The sequence below is a fragment of the Nicotiana tomentosiformis genome, chromosome 12 (genome assembly GCF_000390325.3).
Source record: "Nicotiana tomentosiformis chromosome 12, ASM39032v3, whole genome shotgun sequence".
In the NCBI taxonomy this organism is placed as follows: domain Eukaryota; kingdom Viridiplantae; phylum Streptophyta; class Magnoliopsida; order Solanales; family Solanaceae; genus Nicotiana; species Nicotiana tomentosiformis.
Genome location: NC_090823.1, coordinates 115006412 through 115029354, shown reverse-complemented (window position 1 = coordinate 115029354; position 22943 = coordinate 115006412). Strand labels below are relative to the sequence as shown.

At 39.7% G+C, this 22943-nt stretch overlaps 2 protein-coding genes across 2 annotated transcripts; both read left to right on the top strand.

Moving 5' to 3' along the window:
• The first annotated feature begins 643 nt into the window (after positions 1-643).
• Positions 644-3490, top strand: LOC104086014 (protein LEAD-SENSITIVE 1-like). The gene is made up of 2 exons (XM_009590149.4): positions 644-810; positions 2504-3490. The coding sequence occupies exons 1-2, from the start codon at positions 717-719 to the stop codon at positions 3247-3249; spliced, it is 840 nt and encodes a 279-aa protein (XP_009588444.1). The 5' UTR covers positions 644-716; the 3' UTR covers positions 3250-3490.
• Positions 3491-15066: 11576 nt separating this feature from the next.
• On the top strand, positions 15067-22705 carry LOC104086015 (uncharacterized). Its single transcript, XM_070189990.1, has 4 exons — positions 15067-15207; positions 15277-15499; positions 18673-18821; positions 22264-22705. Exons 2-4 carry the CDS (start codon positions 15314-15316, stop codon positions 22400-22402), a joined length of 474 nt encoding a protein of 157 aa, XP_070046091.1. The 5' UTR covers positions 15067-15207; positions 15277-15313; the 3' UTR covers positions 22403-22705.
• The last annotated feature ends 238 nt before the right edge of the window (positions 22706-22943 follow it).

The following is a 22943-nucleotide window of genomic DNA, read 5'->3' as shown; positions in this document are numbered from 1 at the left end:
TTGGCACGGTCTTGGTTTGATGCCTGATTTTTATCTTTGATGGTGTCTGCCAGACCCATCGCATCAAGATGAATTTCGGCATCAAGCACCCAAGACATGTAGCTTTTGCCCGATATATCCAGGGCTACAAACTCAAGTTTAGAAAGATTTGACATTATTTGAAAAAAGAAAGTTCGTACCTCTGATACTTTCAAAGTATTTTCTCGAGATGGCAGAGTCTCGTGCTGATAACGTGTTATAAAATAAAGACTGTAAAATAAAGACAAGTATAGAGAGAAACTGATATATTATTCTGACTTCAAACTTATGTACATAATGAACTGAATTCTCTTCTATTTATAGAAGAAAGGAAGCTGTTGTGTATGCTGCTTGTAAACTGCTGTGTAAGCTGCTTGTAAGCTGCTGCTCTAAATTGTTGTGCCACATATAGATAATCTTCTATCATGGGTAATATTTATCCATAACGGAGTACCAAAAGGATAAGCTTCTTCAGGAGGCTTATTTCCAATAGAGTACTAAATAGATAAATATATTTATGGCGGAGTCTCATATGGATAAACTTCTTGACGAAGCTTATTTACAACAGAGTACTAAAGGAACATCCATAATATAATATATTCAATAACATATTTTAAATTATCGTTTAATTCTTAAACCTTGTGCTCACTTATCATTTTAAACCTAGATTGGCAAAAGCTGAAAGGAGAAGGAAAGAGATGGGTCTGCTGTCTCACAGAGTAGAAAGGAGTGAGATAGCAGCAGGCGATCATATCTACACTTGGAGAACTGTCTTCACATACTCTCATCACGGTCAGTCTGTAACCCTATTTCACTAATTTTCCCTTTCAGTAAATCCTAATGTAAGATGTTAGTAACTTTTTTCTTCATTTCATGATACTGGAAATGGCCAAAAACTGCAGTTATAGCTAAAATTACTACCGCATATGAACAATCTTGCGTTGTATTTAGTAGCATTTGGGCTTTAGATTAGAGAAATGATTGTGGAATACAACCAGCCTTCTTTGTCAATTGTGGATAAATTTGGCTGATTGCATACAATTGAAATTAACGGTTTTTATTTTAGGTGTTTTATTCCTCTTTGTTGCCTTCCTCTTCGTGGGTCGTCTTGGGTATCTCGTATAGGTGAAAAAATGTCAACTTTTCCAGAAACAATCTAATATTTCTTATAATATGGGACTCCTGGCTGTAGCCAGCAATTTTTTTTTCTGTGTCCGTGGAGTGCAAATTAGTATAGGGAATTTTAAGAAGAAAATGCCTGGCTGTTAACATTTTTATCTTACGTAATAGTGTAAAAGAAAAGAAAAAAAATGAAGTATTGAGATGTTACAGACATTCACAAATCTAGAGGTCAACAAATTTGTTTTTTGGCGTGGGGGATGTGCATAAATATAGAACTCACTTGTATTACAGGATGGATGGTTCTTCATTTGGTAAATTTTTCTTGGATTTGAGAAAATAATGTATGTTAATCTCTGATTTTTACTTAGCACTGATATTACAATGCCTTTGAAATGTTATGTGACTCGAAACAGTCTTCATTTTTAGGCTATCCATTTAAACTCATTTTCTCCCCAGTCAACTACGTATGGAACTTGTGAAAGTGTACTACTTTCATCTAGACAAAAATTTGATTGTCCTATTAGATGCATAGATAGTATCAGTTCCGTAACATATGGATCTCCGAATTTGCTGAAAATATAGTTGATGAACCAAAAGAATAGTATGACTTAGAGAATGTTTGGTGTTGTATGATCTCAGTGGGCCTTATTTTGCATTTGGATTATATCAACATGCAAAGAATATTTATCTTAGCTAAATCATAGTGGATTAAGCATAAGAAAAGGATACAAGCGATGACACGGTTCTCTTTAAGAAGCATGTCCATTTCAGGTGCTGCTTTTGAAAATGCTAATGAGTTAATTCTGATAAGATGATAATTTAGTAGTAGGACTATACCTCTATGTTCACTGGAAACCTTGGACAGAAGGATTAGTAGGTTATTGAGGGGAAAAAGGGAATATATTGCCCATGTAAAGTTTAGATATCTTAGACATTTATACTCTTGGTGTAGGAGGAACTATGTAAATAACAAAGAAAACATCCTGGAGCTCATGGACTCTCTTCTATGCATATTTAGTACCTCCTTGGTACATTTATATCAACAATAGAATTATCTATTAATAAAAGTAGCAGGAAATATCGGATATCTGTCATGTTAATACTCTAGATCCTAGAGTTAACATGCATGTCTCCTGAATTTTGGATAACTGATCACCTTTGATATTGATGTATTACCATGATAACACTTTCTGTTAATTAGTGAATGAGGCACAGTAGGCTTCAACTCTTTTATATATTTCTTTCTTGTCAGCGTACCAGTCATTTATATTCCAGTATCTGTTGTCACCGAAAATGATCTTAGTGATATTCTAGTACTGGTTGCTGGTGTCATATTCTCAAATGTCTGAAAATTCATGAGCAGGAATCTACGTTGGTGGGAGCAAAGTTGTCCATTTTACGCGTGGGCAAAATGTTGTTTCAGGAGATGCAATTCTTCTCTCTGTTCCATTAGAATGCTCGTCAGCTTCGAGTACAAATGTGTCTTTAACCTGTACAAATATCCCTGACTGTGGATTTCAACTAAAGGAAAGTGGGGTGGTCCTCTCTTGCTTGGATTGCTTCCTGGGTGATGGATTATTATATCGCTTTGACTATGGAGCCAGCCCTTCAGTTTTTCTTACTAAACTCCGAGGTGGCACATGCACCACTGCACAGTCTGATCTTCCAGAGGCAGTGATCCATAGAGCCATGTACTTGCTTCAAAATGGTTTTGGAAACTATGATGTCTTCAAGAATAACTGTGAAGATTTTGCCTTGTACTGTAAAACAGGTCTTCTTGTTCCGGACCAAGATGCTCTTGGAAGGAGCGGTCAAGCTGCCTCTGTTATAGGTGCTCCTTTGGCAGCTATTGCTTCTTCACCCCTTAAGTTATTCATGTCAAATCCGGCTGGCTTAGTCTTAGCAACCGCTGGAATGTATTGTTTGACGAGGTATGCAAGTGACATTGGTGTGAGGAGTGATGTTACTAAGGTGAAAGTGGAGGAACTGACTTCGTTTCATCATAGCAAAAGCTCGAAGAAACCCATCAATGAGGACCATTGTGATACAAGAGAGGTGACTCTTAATCAAACAGATGCACCAGCTAAAAAGCGGCGAAGATGTGATTGAAACAAAATTAGCAGAGAAGATTAGGGGTCTGAAGAAGGTTTGGATTAGTCTTTGTAAATAGCTGGACTAGTCTTTTATTTTTCTCCAGCAAAATGCTATGTCCTGTTTTGTTGGTGATATCTCCCATGATTTTTGTTCTTGCCATTCTTGGTAACATTAATTCTGATTGACAAAAATAAGTTCCCTTTTGTTCTTTTAAATACATCAAAGAATATATGATCGTCTATTAGTTTTGGTTCCCTGTTGATTGAATTTGCTAAGCTATGGAAATAATCATCTTGCTATCCTTTTCCTTTGTTTTGAGTGGAAGCAGCCAATGTAAACGAGGGTAAATAGGCAACAAAGTTTAATTGTAGTCATTTTGCTACTCTGAGATTAAGGCAGACATTTTCGCAGAAGAAATAATTTGTAGAGCAAGACTTTCTGATATACACCATCACTCTACATATTGCTATTCATTAAAAATTATCCAAAAAAGAAGAAGAAGAAGAAGAAGAAGATCAATCCGTTATCACCATAGGTGCAGCACGATTAGCAGCGTCATAATTGCTCTTTTCTCAAGTTTAGGCCTGTCACGACCCAATTTTCCCCCGTATGACGTCGTGACGGCACCTAGTCTCTATGACTAGGTAAGCCTATCATTTTGCGGAATAAATGAGATGAAAACATAAATTTAACAACTAACTCCTCAATATACTACACAGCATTCCCAAAACCCGGAACATCGTGAATCACAAACTACAGGAGGAAAATCTAGTGTTTCTATACATCAGAGTCTATCAAAAGAAATACAGAAGATAATGGACATGGTGAAGAGTAGAAGGGGACTCTGAGGTCTGCGGACGCGGCAGATATACCTTGAAATCTCCAAAGCTGTCCCAGCTTACTGATAGTGCGGCTGATAAGGAGTACCTGGATCTGCACACGAAAAATATGTGCAAAAGAGTAGCATGAGTACACCACAATCGGTACCCAGTAAGTGTCAAGCCTAACCTCGGTCGAGTAGTGACGAGGTCAGGTCAGGGCCCTACTGGTATATATATATATATATATATATATATATATATGTATATATATATATAAAATAACACAAGATAGAATGAAATACTACAGTAAAATAAAGACTTAAATTTAACAAGAATGAAATCATGGAAGACAACAGTTCAGTACACACAGATAACAATAGGGGATTTTCCGAGATACCGTCTCGTAGTCCCAAAGTAAATGTGCAGAACAGGGGGATCTCCCGGAATACCGTTCCGTAGTCCCAAAATAAATATGCAGTACAGGGGGATCTCCCGGAATACCGTTCTGTAGTCCCAAAGTAAAATATGCAGCCAAATAATAGAATTCAATAGTTATGACACAAAATTTTACAGTTCAACCTAAGTACCAGTTAAGGAAAAACAGATAAATTCACTAAACATGCTGCACGTAGTTCAAGTAAACAGTTAAGGCAAGTAGGCATGCTATTCTAGTCTAGCCGGATACCACACATGCTGATGGAACTCAAATAAGAAGGAAATCAGGTTATTACTTAGTAGAAAAATCGGGGTTTTTTTTACACAATTAGCCCGTGTACGTACTCGTCACCTCACGTGCACGGCGCTCATATATCAAAAACAGTACAAATATTACGGGGAGTTCTCCCACACAAAGTTAGGCAAGCCACTTACCTCGAACCAAGCTCAGTCAATCGGTAAGAATGCCTTTTCAATGAATATCCAACTTTGAATGGCTCGAATCTAGCCAAAATAATTCGATACCCTCAACAAAAATTATACGAATCAATTTCATAAGAAAATACTACATTTTTCAATAATAAAAAAAATCTGAAACTCAAAAATCGCTTGTGGAGCCCACGTCTCGGAATCCGGCGAAACTCACAAAATCCGACAACACATTCAATTATGAGTCCAACCATACTAGTTTCACTCAAATCCGACTCCGAATTAACACCGAAATCTCAAAAAAAAATCGTTTCTATGAGATTTCTAAAATTTTCACCAAATTTCCATCTCAATACACTAATTAAATGGTGAAAATAATGATATATTCGTGTATATTGACCAAATCTGAGTTAGAATCACTTACCCAAATATTTTTTCTTGAAAATCTATCAAAAATCGCCTCTCCTCAAGCTCCAATTCGTCAAAAATGGAAGTCCCCTGTTCTATAATTCTGTCCAGGCAGCCCTCGGTCCTGTCTCGATCCTGGCCCTCGATCAAGGCTTCGATCATGACCCTCGATCCTAACCTTCGATCCTGGGCATCGATCATGGCTTCGATCCTGGCCCTCGATTCTGGCCTTCGATCATGGCCCTCGACCCTGGGCTCGACTTCTGGGCTTCGATCCTGGGTTCGATTTCTATATTTCCAATAGAAGAAATTCCAGCACCTTTTGCAGCACCTGTTTAAATCCAACTTTTAATCCGTTAACCATCCGAAACTCACCCGAGGCCCTCGGGACCTCAACCAAAAATACCAACAAGTCCTAAAACATCATACGAACTTATTTGAAACCTCAAATCACATCAAACAACACTAAAATCACAATTCACACCCCAATTCAAGCTTAATGAAACTTAAGAATTTCCAACTTCTACATTCGATGCCGAAACCTATCAAATCAAGTCAGATTGACCTCAAATTTTGCACACAAGTCATAAATGATATAACAGAGCTATAAAAAATTTCGGAACTGGATTTCGACCCCGATATCAAAAGGTCAACTCCTCGGTCAAACTTCAAAACTTAAATTCCTATTTTAGCCATTTCAAGCCTAAATGAGCTACAAACCTCCAAAACAAAATCCGGACACGTCCCTAAACCCAAAGTTACCTAACAGAGCTAAACGGAATTGAAGGAATTCCATTCTGGAATCGTCTTCACACAGTTCCGACTACGGTCCAAATCCTAAGGCTTAAACCTTAATTTAGGGACTAAGTGTCCCAAAACACTCCAAAAATCAAAACGAAACCTCCCGGCAAGTCACAATAGCAAAAAATAGATATGGGAGAAGCAGTAAATAGGGGATCGGGGCTATTACTCTTAAAACGACCGGCCAGGTCGTTACGTCCTCGAACGAGTATAGAGACATACCTAAAGTGGTGAAAAGATGAGGATAATGGCTGCGCATATCCTGCTCGGTCTCCCAAGTCGCCTCCTCGACCGGCTGTCCCCTCCACTGAACCTTCACAGAAGCAATGTTCTTTGACCTTAGCTTTCTGACCTGCCTGTCTGAAATAGCAACTGGCTCCTCAATATAAGATAAATCCTTGTCCAATTGGACTGAGCTGAAATCCAACACATGATACAGATCGTCGTGATACTTCCGGAGCATCAAAACATAAAATACCGGATGAACTCCCCCTAGTATGGGAGGTAAGGCAAGCTCGTAAGCAACTTCCTCAACTCGTCGCAACACCTCAAAGGGACCAATAAACCGTAGGCTCAGCTTGCCCTTCTTTCTTAACCTCATAACACCCTTCATAGGCGAAACCCGGAGCAAGAACCGCTCTTCAACCATGAATGCAACATTACGAACCTTCCGGTCCGCATGGCTCTTCTGTCTGGACTAAGCTGTGCGAAGTCGATCCTGAATCACCATCACCTTATCCAGGGCATCTTGAACTAAGTCTGTACCCAATAATCTAGCCTCGCCCGACTCGAACCAACCCACTGGGGACCGACACCGCCTACCATACAAAGCCTCATGCGGTGCCATCTGAATGCTAGACTGATAAGTGTTATTGTAAGCAAACTCCGCAAGTGGCAAAAACCGATCCCAAGCACTCCCAAAATCTATCACACAAGCGTGAAGCATATCCTACAATATCTGAATAGTGCGCTCGGATTGTCCATCCGTCTGAGGGTGAAATGTTGTGCTAAACTCAACCCGAGTACCCAACTCATGTTGTACAGCTCTCCAGAACCGTGATGTAAACTACGTATCCCGATCAGAGATAATAGATATCGGCACGCCATAAAGCCTGACGATCTCACGGATGTAGATTCGAGCTAGCTGCTCGAAAGAATAGGTAGTCATCACAGGAATGAAATGAGCCGACTTGGTCAGCCAATCCACAATCACCCAAACTACATCAAACCTCCGCTGAGTCCGTGGGAGCCCAACAACGAAATCCATAGTGATTCGCTCCCATTTCCACTCCGGAATCTCTAACATCTGAAGCAACCCACCCGACCGCTTATGCTCATACTTCACCTGCTGGCAATTTAGGCACCGAGCAACATACTTCACTATGTCTTTCTTCATTCTTCTCCACCAGTAATGTTGTTTCAAGTCCTGATACATCTTTGCGGCACCCGGATGAATGGAGTACCGCGAGCTGTGAGCCTCCTAGAGAATCAACTCACGCAAGCCATCTACATTGGGCACACATATATGGCCATGCATCCTCAACACGCCGTCATCACCAATAGTCACATCTCTAGCATCACCTCGCCGAACCCTGTCCTGAAGGACGAGTAGATGGGGGTCAACATACTGACCCTCCCTGATACGATCATAAAGAGAAGACCAAGAGACCACACAAGCCAATACTCGACTCGGATCAAAAATATCCAATCTCACAAACTAGCTGGCTAAGGCCTGAACATCCAACGCCAATGGCCTCTCTGCTGCTCGTAGATATGCTAAACTCCCCAAACTCTCTTCCCGGCGACTCAAAGCATCAGCCACCACATTGGCCTTCCCAGGGTGGTACAAAATGGTGATATCATAATCCTTAAGCAGCTCCAACCACCTCCTCTGATGCAAATTAAGATCCTTCTGCTTGAACAGATGCTGCAAACTCCGATGATCGGTGTAAACCTCATAAGGAACACCATACAAATAATGCTGCCAAATCTTCAATGTATGAACAATAGCTGCTAACTCAAGGTCGTGGACAGGATAGTTCTTTTCGTGCACCTTTAGCTATCTGGACGCGTAGGCAATCACCCTACCGTCCTGCATCAACACCGCGCCGAGACCAATCCGCGATGCATCATAATATATAGTATAAGATCCCGAACCTGTAGGTAATACCAATACTGGGGCTGTACCGCTGTAGTCAAAGCTGTCTTGAGCTTCTGAAAGCTCTCCTCACATTCCTCTGTCCACCTGAACGGAGCACCCTTCTGGGTCAGCCTGGGCATAGGTGCTGCAATAGATGAGAATCCCTCTACAAACCGACGGTAATACACCGCCAAACCAAGAAAACTCTGGATCTCTGTAGCTGAGGACGGTCTGGGCCAACTCTGCACTGCTTTAATCTTCTTCGGATCTACCTGGATCCCCTCACTCGATACTATATGACCCAAGAATGCCACTGAGTCTAACCAAAACTCACACCTTGAAAATTTTTCATATAACTTCTTTTCTCTCAAAGTTTGAAGTGCAGTCCTCAGGTGCTGCTCATGATCTTCTCGAGTCCGGGAGTACACCAGAATGTCGTCAATAAACACAATGACGAATGAGTCAAGATAAGGCCGGAACACACTATGCATCAAGTTCATAAAAGCTGTTGGGGCATTGGTTAGCCCAAAAGACATAACAAAAAACTCATAGTGACCATATTTGGTCCTGAAAGCAGTCTTCGGGATATATGGCTCCTGAATCTTCAACTGATGATATCCTGAACGTAAGTCAATCTTGGAAAACACTTTAGCACCCTGTAATTGATCAAATAAGTCATCAATACGCGGTAATGGATACCTGTTCTTCACTGTGACTTTGTTCAACTGGCGGTAATCAATACACATCCGTATAGAACCATCCTTCTTCTTCACAAATAAGACAGGAGCACCCCAAGGTGACACACTGGGCCGAATGAAGCCCTTATGCAGCAACTCCTATAACTATTCCTTCAACTCCTTCAATTCAGGAGGAGCCATACGATATGGAGGAATAGAGATAGGTTGATTGCCCGACAACAAATCAATGCCAAAATCAATATCTCTGTCGGGCGGCATGCCCGAAAGATCAGCTGGAAACACATCTGGAAAGTCCTTCGCTACTGGAACTGACTCAACTGTAGGGGTATCAATACTGACATCTCTCATATAAGCTAGATACACGTCACACCCCTTCTCAACCATTCGTTGAGCTTTAAGAAATAAAATAACTCTGCTAGGAGTATACTCTAAGGTACCTCTCCACTCTAATCGCAGAAGTCCTGGCATAGCCAGTGTCATGGTCTTAGAGTGACAATCAAGAATAGCATAATGGGGCGACAACCAGTCCATGCCCAAAATAATATCAAAGTCCACCATGTTGAGCAATAATAAATCGACTTTGGTATCAAAACCACTAAAAGCAATCAAACACGACTGATACACGCGGCCCACAATAAGAGAATCTCCCACAGGAGTAGACACATAAAATAGGGGAACTCAAAGAATCCCTAGATATGCCCAAATATGGGGAAAAATAAGAGGACACATAGGAGTATGTAGAGCCTGGGTCAAATAATACCGACGCATATCTATGACAGACTGGAACAATACCTATAATGACAAAATCAGAAGCAACTACCTCTGTATAAGCAGGAAGGGTATAATATCTGGCCTGGCCTACCCCTCTAGGGCGACCTCCACCTCGGGCTGGCTGAGCAGGTGGGGTGGCAGCTAGTGCTGTAATCATAGCCTGAGGACTCGGTAGAGCATGTTGTGGCTGAGAAGTCTGTGGAGGTGCACCCCTCCTAATCCTGGGGCAATCCCTCACCATATGGCGAGTGTCGCCACACTCAAAATAAGCTCTAGGAATGCGTGGCTGCTGTGACTGGCTCTAACCATATCTGCTGGACTGGCCGCTAGGAACACCCCGTGTAGGAGGCACACTAGATACTGGCGGTGCATAATAAGGCTCCCAGGGCCTAGAAGGGGCTAGAACACCGCTGGCGGCTGGAAGAGCTGAATAAACGGGGCGACTCACAAAACCCCTACCATGGCGAGTTGCTGGTGTATGAGCACCAGAATAAGAACCTGTCTCTCGAGAACTCTTGGCCTCCCTCTCCTCTCTATCTCGAGCAAGCATGCCCTCCAATCTCCTGGCAATACTCACAACCTGCTGATAGGAAATATCCATCTCCAACTCCCTAGCCATACTAATCCGAATTTTGGGGTGGATTCCCTCAATAAACCGTCGAACCCTCTCTCGAACTATGGCAACCAAGGCCGGTGCATGTCGGGCCAAATCACTGAAACAGACTGCATACTCTGACACAGTCATGGATCCCTGGCGCAGCTGCTCAAACTCCGCGCGCCATGAGTCCCTGAGGCTCTGAAGGACATACTCTCTCAAAAATATGTCTAAGAACTGAGTCCATGTAAGTGAAACTGCCTCATCCGGACTACTTAGTTCATAAGCACGCCACTACTGATAGGTTGCTCCTCTAAGCTGGAATGTAGTAAAAGAAACTTCACTCGTCTCCACTACACCCATAGTACGGAGAATACGATAACACTCCTCCAGAAAATCCTACGCATCATCTGTAGCCAATCTGCTGAAGGTAGGTGGGTGGTACTTTTTGTACCTCTCAAGTCTGAGATGCTCCACCTCAGAAGCTATTGCCCTAACCTCGGGCTGAGCTGGAGCTACCGGTTGTATTGGTACAATCTCTGGAACCTGGTCGACCTGAACCCGCTGCTCTGGAGTACCGGCAATGGGAGTCTGTGCTCCTCCCCCGTCCTGGGATGTGGCAGGAGCAAGTGGGATCAATCCAGCCTGAGCTAAGATGCTGAACATGCTCAGAAACTGGGCTAGAGTCTCTTGGAGGGCTGGTGCAGAAACAGGTATCTCAGGTGTCTGCCCTCCAGCTGGAGCTACTGGGGGCTCCTCTGTAGCAGCTCGTGCGGGTGCTCTGGCTACACCACGTGGACATCTTCGATCTCTACCCCGGCCCCGGCCTCTCGCGATTCTAGCAGGGGGCGCAGGTGCCTGGTCATCAGATCCGCCTGTACGTGTCCTCACCATCTGTGAGAGAATATAATACTGAAGTTTAGAATTTTTGAAGACAAACAATTTTCGCACGACAAGGAATCAAAGTAGTGAAAATTTTCTAACAGTTCCATAGCCTCCCGAGGATAAGTACAGACATCTCCGTATCGATCCGCGAGACTCTAATAAACCAGTTTGTGACTCACGACACCTATGAACCTAGAGCTCTGATACCAACTTATCATGACCCAATTTCCCCTCCGTATGATGTCGTGACGGCACCTAGTCTCTATGACTAGGTAAGCTTAACATTTTGCAAAATAAATAAAGTGAAAACATAAATTTAACAACTAACTCCTCAATATACTACACAACATTTTCAAAACCCGGAACATCGTGAATCACAAACTACATGAGGAAAATCTAGTATTTCTATATATCAGAATCTATTAAAAAAAATACAGAAGATAATGGAAATGGGGAAGAGTAGAAGAGGACTCCGGGGTCTGCGGACGCGACAGATATACCTTGAAGTCTCCAAAGCTGTCCCAGCCCACTGATAGTGCGGCTGATAAGGAGTACCTAGATCTACACACGAAAAATATGTGTAGAAGAGTAGCATGAGTACACCACAATCGGTACTCAGTAAGTACCAGATCTACTGGTATATATATATATATATATATATATATATATATATATATATATATATATATATATAAACACAAGATAGAATGAAATACCTTGGTAAAATAAAGACTTAAATCTAACAAGAATGAAATCATGGAAGACAACAGCTCAGTACACAGAGATAACAACAGGGGATTTCGTGAGATACCGTCCCGTAGTCCCAACGTAAATATGCAAAAGAGGGGGATCTCCTGGAATACCGTTCCGTAGCCCAAAGTAAATATGCAGTACATGAGGATCTCCCGGAATACCATTTCGTAGTCCCAAAGTAAATATGGAGTACATGGGGATCTCCCGGAATACCGTTCTGTAGTCCCAAAGTAAATATGCAGTACAAGGGGATCTCCCGGAATACCGTTCCGTAGTCCCAAAGTAAATATGTAGCCAAACAATAGAATTCAATAGTTACGACACGAAGTTCTACAGTTCAACCTAAGTACCAGTTAAGGAAAGACATGTAAATTTACTAAACATATTGCACGTAGTTCAAGTAAAAAGTTAAGGCAAGTAGGCATGTTATTCTAGTCTAGCCGGATACTACACATGCTGATGGAACTCAAATAAGAAGGAAATCAGGTTATTACTTAGTAGAAAAATCGGGTTTGTTTACACAATTAGCCCGTATACGTACTCGTCACCTCATGTACACGACGCTCATATATCAAAAACAGTACAAATCCTACGGGGATTTCCCCCCCCCACAAAGTTAGGCAAGCCACTTACCTCGAACCAAGCTTAGTCAATCGGTAAGAATGCCTTTTCCACAAATATCCAACTGTGAATGGTTCGAATCTAGCCAAAATAATTCGATACAGTCAACAAAAATTATACGAATCAATTTCATAAGAAAATACTACATTTTTCAATAATAATAAAAAAATCCGAAATTAACTCAAAAATCGCCTTTGGGGCCCACGTCTTGGAATCCGACGAAACTCACAAAATTCGACAACCTATTCAATTATGAGTCCAGCCATACCAGTTTCACTCAAATTCGACTCCGAATCGACACCGAAATCTCAAACAAATTCGTTTCTATGAGATTTCTAAATTTTTTCCCAAATTTCCATCTCAACACACTAATTAAATGATGAAAATAATGATATATTCGTGTATATTGACCAAATCCGAGTTAGAATCACTTACCCAAATATTTTTCCTTGAAAATCTATCAAAAATCGCCTCTCCTCAAGCTCCAATTCGTCAAAAATGGCACAAGGGACGAAGTCCCATGTTTTATAATTCTGTCCAGGCAGCCCTCGGTCGTGCCTCGATCCTGGCCCTCGATTAAGGCTTCGATCATGGCCCTCGATCCTGGGCCTCGATCTTGACCTTCGATCCTGGGCATCGATCATGGTTTCAATCCAGGCCCTCGATTCTGGCCTTCGATCATGGCCCTCGACCCTGGCCTTCGACCCTGGGCGCGACTTCTGGGCTTCTATTCCGGGCTCGATTTCTGTATTTCCAGCAGAAGAAATTGCAGCAACTTTTGCAGCAGCTGTTTAGATCCAACTTTTGATCCGTTAACCATCCGAAACTCACCCGAGGCCCTCAGAACCTCAACCAAAAATACCAACAAGTCCTAAAATATCATACGAACTTATTTGAAACCTCAAATCACATCAAACAATACTAAAATCACAATTCACACCCCAATTCAAGCTTAATGAAACTTAAGAATTTTCAACTTCTACATTCGATGTCGAAATCTATCAAATCAAATCCGATTGACCTCAAATTTTGCACACAAGTCATAAGTGACATAACAGAGCTATAAAAATTTTTGGAACTGGATTCCAACCCCGATATCAAAAAGTCAACTCCCCGGTCAAACTTCCAAACTTAAATTCCTATTTTAGCCATTTCAAGCCTAAATGAGCTATAGACCTCCAGAACAAAATCCGGACACGCCCCTAAACCTAAAATCACCTAATGGAGCTAATGGAACCGACAAAATTCCATTCCGGAGTCGTCTTCACACAGTTCCGATTACGGTCCAAATTCTAAGGCTTAAACTTCCATTTAGGGACTAAGTGTCCCAAAACACTCTAAAAACTGAATCGAAACCTCCCGGCAAGTCACAATAGCAGAAATAGATATGAGAGGCAGTAAATAGGGGATCAGGGTTATTACTCTTAAAACGACCGGCCGGGTCGTTACAAGGCCTTGCCGTCGAGTTGAGCCAAGTCGAGATGCACTTATCAAGCCTAATCCAGTATCGACCTTGGACCGGCTCATCCTATTTTGTTTTCACATACTAAGAAATACCTTTACGCTGCGGGTTCGAGCTGTAGAAGCAGTCATTAACCATTTTTGTTCTAGGTTTTCTTTATTCACCGAGGGGCTCTCAATTCCTTCATGTTCCCGGGCATTGAAGCATAACTGCACACTCACACGATCTTTTCCGATAGATAGGAGCATTCGGTGGAACCGATGAACTACACTTGCTTAGGGGTGCAGCCCTTCCCCGGACTATGTATTAATACAGAATGTTTTGTGCATCAGAATGTCTTTTATACTAAGTAACACCTTTTGGAGGGTCTCCATTCATAATATTCTAAATTAACAAGTAATAGTTAAATTAAAAGAGAATCAAATTTGAGTTGTCTCAGTTGGTTGATTACCTAAACTTTCAACTACTTGGTGAGGGTTTTCCTCCAATAGATATTAAGTTAATGAAAATAGTAGTCACATTATGATTAAATTATGAAAAAGCATATTAAACAATGGCAATTAACTTCTGAAAGAAAAATACTATAAATCAATGAATTAATCGGACGGAGGGTTAAAAGTCAAATTAACTATACAATTAGGTAGAAATGACACCAGATAGCTATTTTAGAGGGCTGTTATTTAGAAATTAGTCGGCATATCCTGAATTTCAGTTTTTTAGTTCAATTTTTCAGACACATAGTCCTAAAGTTAAGATGTTTAGTTCAAATTTTCAGGATAAAATAAATATTGGATAATTCTTAAATAGCAGCCCTAAAAGTGCTATTTGTGTACTTTCCCTACAATTAGTTGGAACTAGTTTATTGCTATTTGCTGAAATAAAAAAGAATAACCAAAAAAAGAAAAAGGAAAAAAGAAGTTAGGACTAAAAATATCTATCTATCATTTTTTGAGGAAAAAAAAGGGGAAATAATTTCTTTCATTTGTTAAACAGAAGAAGAGATGAAGGCCCCTTAGCGGTCCCACCACCCCCTACCAATCGCAGCCAGCCTCCTTTCCTTGAACAGTTGAACCCATCCCATTCCCTTATACTTGGACTTTGTGCGATAATATTCGCCATTTCTATCTGACATTGGCGATTGCTTATATTGAAAGGTTTCTTCTCCAAATTCATATTTGTCTTTGCTTATTTATATATATACACACACTAACGTTTAGCTACAGACGGTGTGGATAGAAAGTATTTTTCGATCCATTTTGGATGGCGAATTATTATGTGAGGGCTGCTCCTACGACGGATCTGAATCGGAACACTGAGTGGTTCACCTACCCTGGGGTCTGGACCATTTACATATTCATTCTTTTCTTCTCGTGGATGGCTGTGCTCTCTGTCTTTGGCGTCTCACCCGGCATAGCTTGGACCATCGTCAATCTCTCTCATTTCCTTGTACGACCTTTTATCTTATGCTTTTTTTCCCCTAATATGTGGATGCTTTTATGATGCCAACTCTCTAATTTTTGTGATCTGATTTAGCATTATCCGTTCTTGATTATGTTATTATGGTTTTGGAAATCTGGGATTTTGGGAGGGACTGGTTCTTAGATGGGCTTTCTGTTGGATGAGCTGTATGATAACCTACCTATGGCTACTTAAACTCCGGATATTTTTGTTTTCTGCTTCTAGTTTGATTGACTTTTACAGGTCATTCAGGTACATGTCTACTTTCCTTGTGATTCTCAAATGTCACCGGTCTGTGGCATAAGGAATACATAGTGAATCCGTACCTTTATTCTGTTGGATTTTTTTTTAGAGATTGAAATATTAAGAACATTTAATCAACAAACAGACAATAGTTAACAATAGAGGAAGTGAAAGAGTTTTGAACGTGAAGATCGATCCGAGGCATTGGCATGCTATGGAATGCGCCGTCTTCATAGTAGGTGCAAATAGCAAAGTGATGTCTTACTCCCAAATATACAGCAAAATCACTCCGGAATCTTCTAACGTGCACTCAAAAAAGAAGTTCCGGAGTAATATTTCACTTAAAGGGGTGGGAAGAGTTTAATGAGAACATCACATTTAGGGTAGGGGACAGGAGGAGGATTAGTTTTTGGGAGCATAGGTGGTGCGGGAATAGTGCTTTGAGAATCACATATCCGAATATGTACAATATTTCAAGCCAAAAGAAGATGTATGTCCAAAGGACGTGGAGTCTACAAGGGGAAGAAGTGCAATGGAGTGTGAGGTTTAGAAGGAATTTGCAAGACTGCGAGGTAGAAGAATGTCAAAACTTGCTCGGACTCCTTCAGAATCAACAAGTTTCGCAAGATAGACAATGATGCGCGGAGATGGAGTGCCGGGGAAAATTACGTTTTCTTTGAGTCATATTATGAGAAGCTTGTATGTGGGATTACACCGGGTTTGTTGTTGTTATTATGAGAAGCTTCTAACTAGGGAGGAGCCGGTCTTTCCACATAATTCAGTATGGAATCCCTGGGTACCGAGAAAAGGTGTGATTTTTCACTTGGCTAGCTACAAGACAGGTAATTTTGACGGTGAAGAATTTTAGGAAGAGGAAGATTACTCGTGTTAGTTGGTGCTTCGCGGGGATAAAATATGAATTGCCTCCTTTTACATTGTCGGATAGCTTCTTATTTTTTTTTTTTGGGGGGAGGGATTTTTAGTTGGTTTGGTATCGAGTGAGTGATGTCGGGCACGGTGAAAGAAGCTATATTTAGTTGGGTCTTCAGAAGACATAAGAGAAGATGCAAGGCTTGGGGTGTTGCTCCTCTAGCACGCACCCATGTGGGTTGTTTTTAGTGAGAGGAATATGAGAGCTTTTGATGGAGTAGAGAAAGATCTTGTACACTTGAGGAATAGGCTCTTTACCTCTATTTTTGGTGCACCCATGAGGTTCCTATTTGTATAGATGATTGGGTTTTATTTGTAGAAAATCATGTTTTTTTAAAGGTTTTTTACTTTTTGGTATACTTCTTATATAGATGCATGTACTTGCCCTTCTTTTATAAAATTTATTACCTTATCAAAAAAAGGAAAACAAGTTTAGATTTTTTGGTGGGGTAGGTATTTCTAGAGATTCAACAAGGTAACGAACATACCTTTGCAAGAACAAATGTACCCTTAAAGATTGGATGATACCTTTTTATAAAGAATAACTTTATCCTTTAAAGAATGGGTAACATCTTTGCACAAAACATTGTCTCTTGTTCAGAAGTATATTTTAATTTTGAATGACTTCTAAACAAATACCATCATTTTTATGGGAACCTTTTCCCAGAAGCGAATTGTTTTGGCTAACTTAAAATTTAAAACCTTGAGTTGAAATTTATCATCATCCATTATGGTGTTAGTACCTTTCCCTTATAGTGGCTAAAGCTTTTCTTACTACCATTTTGTAGAAATATATTTGACTTGTGTGCTCTGTTATATTCCATGGAAAATATTAAGATACTTCATACCTAAGAGATTTAGTAGGTGTGGTAATGTTCCCTAAAACAATTAAGAGAATTAAGTATGCCCGAATGTGGCTACAAGTAGTTCAATCTTATCCCTGGGTAGAATCTACAAAATGAGGATTAACACCTCAAGTTCTTGTTAATTAATCTATCCCAACCCTGAATTTACCTTTTCCTATATTTAAACCGAAGTTAATGGGCGAGTCCTAGGATTACCTAATCCCTTTGGAAACATTAAAGAATAAGAATAATTAAAAAAATAATCAACTCACTTCATAATTAATAAAAATCATTCAATACATAAGCATAACAAGAGTTTTAATCCAAACTTGAATAATGAGTATTTCCATAAACAAGAATCAAATAATGGAATGAAATACTATACACTTAGATATTCAATACAAAGCAAGAAATTGAAGAAATGAGCAAAAGATTAAGAATTTATCATCGAAGGACTTCAAATCTTCAATCCCCAAGTGTGGTGTAGAACCCCAGCTCTCCAAAACTTGTATTCTGCCACAGATATCTTCCAAAACGAGCTAGGCCGAGTTTTATGTATTTTGGGACAAAAAATGTGAAATTCCATTTCTGCCCAGTTAATGCCCAGAAAACCTTCTTCGCGTTCGCGTAAAGTGCTTCTCGTTCGCGAAGAGTTCTGCCCAGTTCTGCCAGAAAACCTTCTTCGCTTTTGCGGCCGGTCCTTCGCATTCACGAAGGGTTGTTGACTGGTTGACCTTTGCGTTCGTGGCCAGACTTCGTGTTCGCGAAGGGTACTCTTTTGACCAGATTTCCAGTTCTTCATTTGAGCTCCTTTTTTACTTGTTTTCACTTGATTTCTTTCCCGATCACTTCTAAATCACACAGATCTGTAAAATGGGAGTAAACCACTGTAAATGCACTATTTTATCAATTAAACATAGCAAAAGTCTAAGATTAAAGAAGAGATAAGTGGGTAAAATACTAACTTACCAAGGTGCTAATTTGTTTTTTCCTTTCTGGTACGAAATTTTGTTATTCCTCTGAAATCTGAATAATAGAAACGATCGTGAAATTAACCAGTGATATAACAGGGTTGGGAAGCTTGTTGTGCACCTAGCTGCCTTTTCTATCTCATTTGTGCATAATCTTGTCTTTTCCCTTTAGGTCACGTATCACTTTTTTCACTGGAAGAAGGGAACACCATTTGCTGAAGACCAGGGTATCTACAACAGGTTGACTTGGTGGGAGCAAATGGATAATGGAAAGCAGCTTACTCCCAATAGGAAGTTTCTGACAGTTGTTCCTGTGGTGCTGTAAGTATTCATTTTTTTAGTGTAAATCATTGGTTGGGCTTTTTGGCTATGATATCATTGATGCTGTGGATTACTAATAGGGCACATATCTACAGTGTATGGAAATTATAATCTCTCTATAAGTAATCAACAAACTAAACGACCCCTTAATTCTTTGGAGTAATAATAGGGCACATATTTACAATCTTAGTGAACTAAGCATATATTACATAAATTATGTGTATGGAGGTTGTAGCAGGATGCAATTATGAGCATCAGCTAGAAGACTAATGTGCTAATTTACATAGCTTTTTAACAGCAAATTGGTAATTCGGGGCTTAAGTTAGTTTGGGGATTTGAGGCGCACGCCACGAGTTAAATCCTACTGTGAACCAAGTCTGATATTTAAGTGGAGAAGAGCAGGGGATGGACCATTATACACCGAGTATCGAAGTAGGAAACAACGGATTTCTTGGTTATTGAAAAAGTTAGTTGGAGTCTTTGAGTTAAAGAAGTGAACTGATGAGCATTGGTTCAGCTATATGAAAGGCAGATTTCTTTTTCTTTTTTCCTTTGTAATTTCATTCTCCAATTCTGGGTGAGTTTGAGGCCTCCGGTGCCTTTAATTTGATATTGACCTTATGTAAGTATGTAAGGCAGATGTTAGAAAAGAAATCCCCAATAATATAAAGCATGGAAGAGTTATATGTAAAGCTTCATCTATTGTGACCAAGCGAGACTATGCAATTGCGAGAGAGGATCGATGCTGTACTTGAAACAGCATAATGTATAATGGTTAGTTGCTGTAGCTGTGTGTTCTACTTTAAAAGGAAGGGAACGAAAAATGAAACACCATATGATATTCAGTGAGATCTGCATAAAAGAATAAAAGGACCTAGAAAATCTGCAATCGTGTACTGTAAGAGTGAAATCTTCAGAACATTATTGCCTTGGTTTGTAACATAACATTGTTCATGCTAAACTTGAATTTCTTTTGGTCTGGGACTGGATATTGAACTAGAAAAGCTATTGTTTTCTGGTTTTTATGGTATGATTGGTTAAACTATCGGTCCAACTGGTCCTTTATGCATTGCAGGAATAATTTGATGTGGAACTAGTAATTATATAAGATTGTATATCTTCCGCGTACACACAATAAGTGTATGCAATATAATTGTGCTGAAAGCGTAGCTTCTCCATCGAAATATCACTTTAATCTGAGGTAATTCTCTAGATCTAATGCTATAAACAGTTTCTGGTGGAAGCCGTATTAGAAACCATAACCTAAAATCATGTAATCCCGATAACCTATCAATTTGAATAATATATATTTGATTTGGATATTATAGAATCTTTTTTACTTCGAGTTTTTATGACTTTATTTCATTATCCAGATATGTTACTTTAGTGGTTTGTTTGATTTATTCATATGTTAGGAAACATAGATGTAGTTCCAATTAACTTTGTTGGAGTGTGCAATAGGTACTTATCTTAGTTGAGGTGTCAAAATGAAAACTGGAGCCAACTTTGAGGGGCCGTTTATCTATTTTTCCTAGTTTCTTTCTCTATGAACCAATGTTGTGAAGAGCGTGAAGCGAGGAAAAGCGACAGCCCCCATTTCGCTTAAAGCGGGAAGCGGGAAGCGAGAAGCGAAGCGCTCGCTTTTTTGAAGTGAAGCGAAATTTAAAAAAAAAATTAAAATAAATACTGCATAGACAACACATGTAATTGTAAGCAAATGTTCAATACTTCAATTAAAAAACTAAAGAGTAGCATCAATTAAAGCACAAAATGAGCATCCTATTCTTCTACAAACTGGGCAGTAATTTTCTAAGAAAGAACCGAAGGTAAAAAAAAAAAATTCGCCAGCATTTCGCTGCTTTTTGGACGTTTAAACAGTGAAAGAAAAAGAAAAAGAAGAAGAAGAAGGAGGAAAATCAGAACATACCTGTTGCTGTTGAAGAGTTGAACTTGAAGTTGAAGAAGAAGAAGAAGAAACCTAGTTGATGCTTTCAGATGCTTTCATAAATCAGAAGTCGATGAAGAAGTCGACCAGTGTCTCTGCTTTAACACCCTAGTCGCTGCTGTTCGATTAATGAAAGACCAGTGTTTAATCACAAAATCTCGTTTTTAATAAAATAGGGCTGGGTCTGTTTTAAAACACAGAAGCGGGCGCTTCTCTCGCTTCGCTTCGCTTTCCCGCTTCTCGCTTTTTAGTGGGAAGCGGTCGCTTTTCTACACCTGAGTCGCTTCACCATGCTGAAGCGTGCCCCTTCTCGCTTCGCTTCGCTTAAAGCGAGGAAGTGGGCGCTTTTTTAAACACTGCTATGAACATATATCATTTCCATCCATAAAGACATGCTGTTGCTTTCCCTCTTCCTCTCTCCTCATTAGGTGAGTCACCAAGGAACATAACTTAGAAAATCCTAAGACTCGTTTTACTTTATGCCAATTAAATGATGATGTTGAACATTCTCTTTATTATTGCAATACTTCTTAAAAAGACTATCGACCTGTTTAGTCAAGGTCAACGTCTTGTTTGTTTAGAATGATATGATTTTCTTCTTGAATGAAACAGAAAGAGATACAAAAAGATGGATAATCCCATAAGTTTTAGGTCTTCTAGCATTTTCCTGAGTAAACAATTAGCATACCCATAGTTCAGTTTCTGCAATGGTTTGCAAGTCAGAACACTCCACAACAGCCACTCTGAACTTACACCCTCCGCAACCAAAAAGGAAAAAAAAAAAAGAAAGAAAGAAAAGAAAGGTAAGATGGAAGGTGAAGTGGAGTAAACTTGACCAAAAAAGGATCAGTTTTTTTTTTTTTTTTTCAGTTTCTTTTGGGTGATGGAAAAATCCTTGAGTTGTCTATTGTCTGCTGATAGAAGTTTTGGTCTCAAAGGCTTATTAATGCTACTGTTGCTTCTCAATTGACTTTTACTTGTACTACCATCTTGTGAACAAACCAATATATATTTCTGTTACCCAATTGCCTTAATCTATTTAATTGAAAGTTGAGTTCTGCTACACCAGGGTTGACATCTTAAATACGAGACTCTTAAGGATGTGAATTTGAAGCATATGTTTGGTACTAATTGAATGGTATTCTGTCTTGTAAATGATACTTTCACATATGCATGATCTTGCTGCACTTAAGGGTATATACAAATGCTTGGCAAATTTAAAGAAAGCTGAGATGATAAAGAGCAAGGGGAGATGGCTCCTGTCCTCGTCTATTATATTCAAAAGTAACAATGAGTGCAGCCTTTGTTCTAATGATATTGATAGGACTTGATTTATCCATTCGTTTGATCTCTGCTAGACACAGTGGACTCTCTTCTCTCTTTCCTCGAGAAAATATATTCTTTGTTTAAATGATCTTTCGTGCTTGTTTAAGACGATCTCACCTTTTCCATGAGGTGCATTTACTGATATGTTCTAATACTTGCTTCGTTCAATAGGTACTTGATCGCTTCCCATACAACTGACTATCAGCACCCGATGCTGTTCTTCAATACATTCGCAGTTTTTATACTCGTGGTTGCCAAATTTCCAAACATGCACAAGGTTCGAATTTTCGGGATAAATGCAGATCAATGATCTCTGTTCAAGTCAAAGCATACAGTTCAACTTTACTCTCATCTATAGTATTTGAGGCTTTAGCGTTTTTTAGTAAACTGGGAATCCCTGTACAAATGCAAAAACTGTAAAGGGTAAAATTATATTGTACAAGATCAAGAGCCTCTGTTTAGCTACACAATTTTCTATTAACCCGTTGAAGGCAATATGCTGCGACTTTGCCTCCGTATTCCTTTGAATTATGTCCTTTTTATGCTTGATTACCAGCTAAAGATGATTCTTTCTTACTCTTAAATTTTGAAAAGTGAAAGCAAAAGTTGCAAAGACCCTCGTTGCTGTAAATTCTGTTTGCAGGGTAATTTTCTTTTATTCAGATTGTAAGTGGGCATAGTAGACCATTTCCTCTCAGTTTAGCTGCTCTGCCTATTCTTTATCAGGGATATGATTATACTGCATATATTTGTTTGCAAATCAAGGATATCAAAATACGCAAGCAATGTAGTAAAACATCTCTCAAATTTCATTAACTCATTACTAAAACCGAATATAACAATATTAGTTG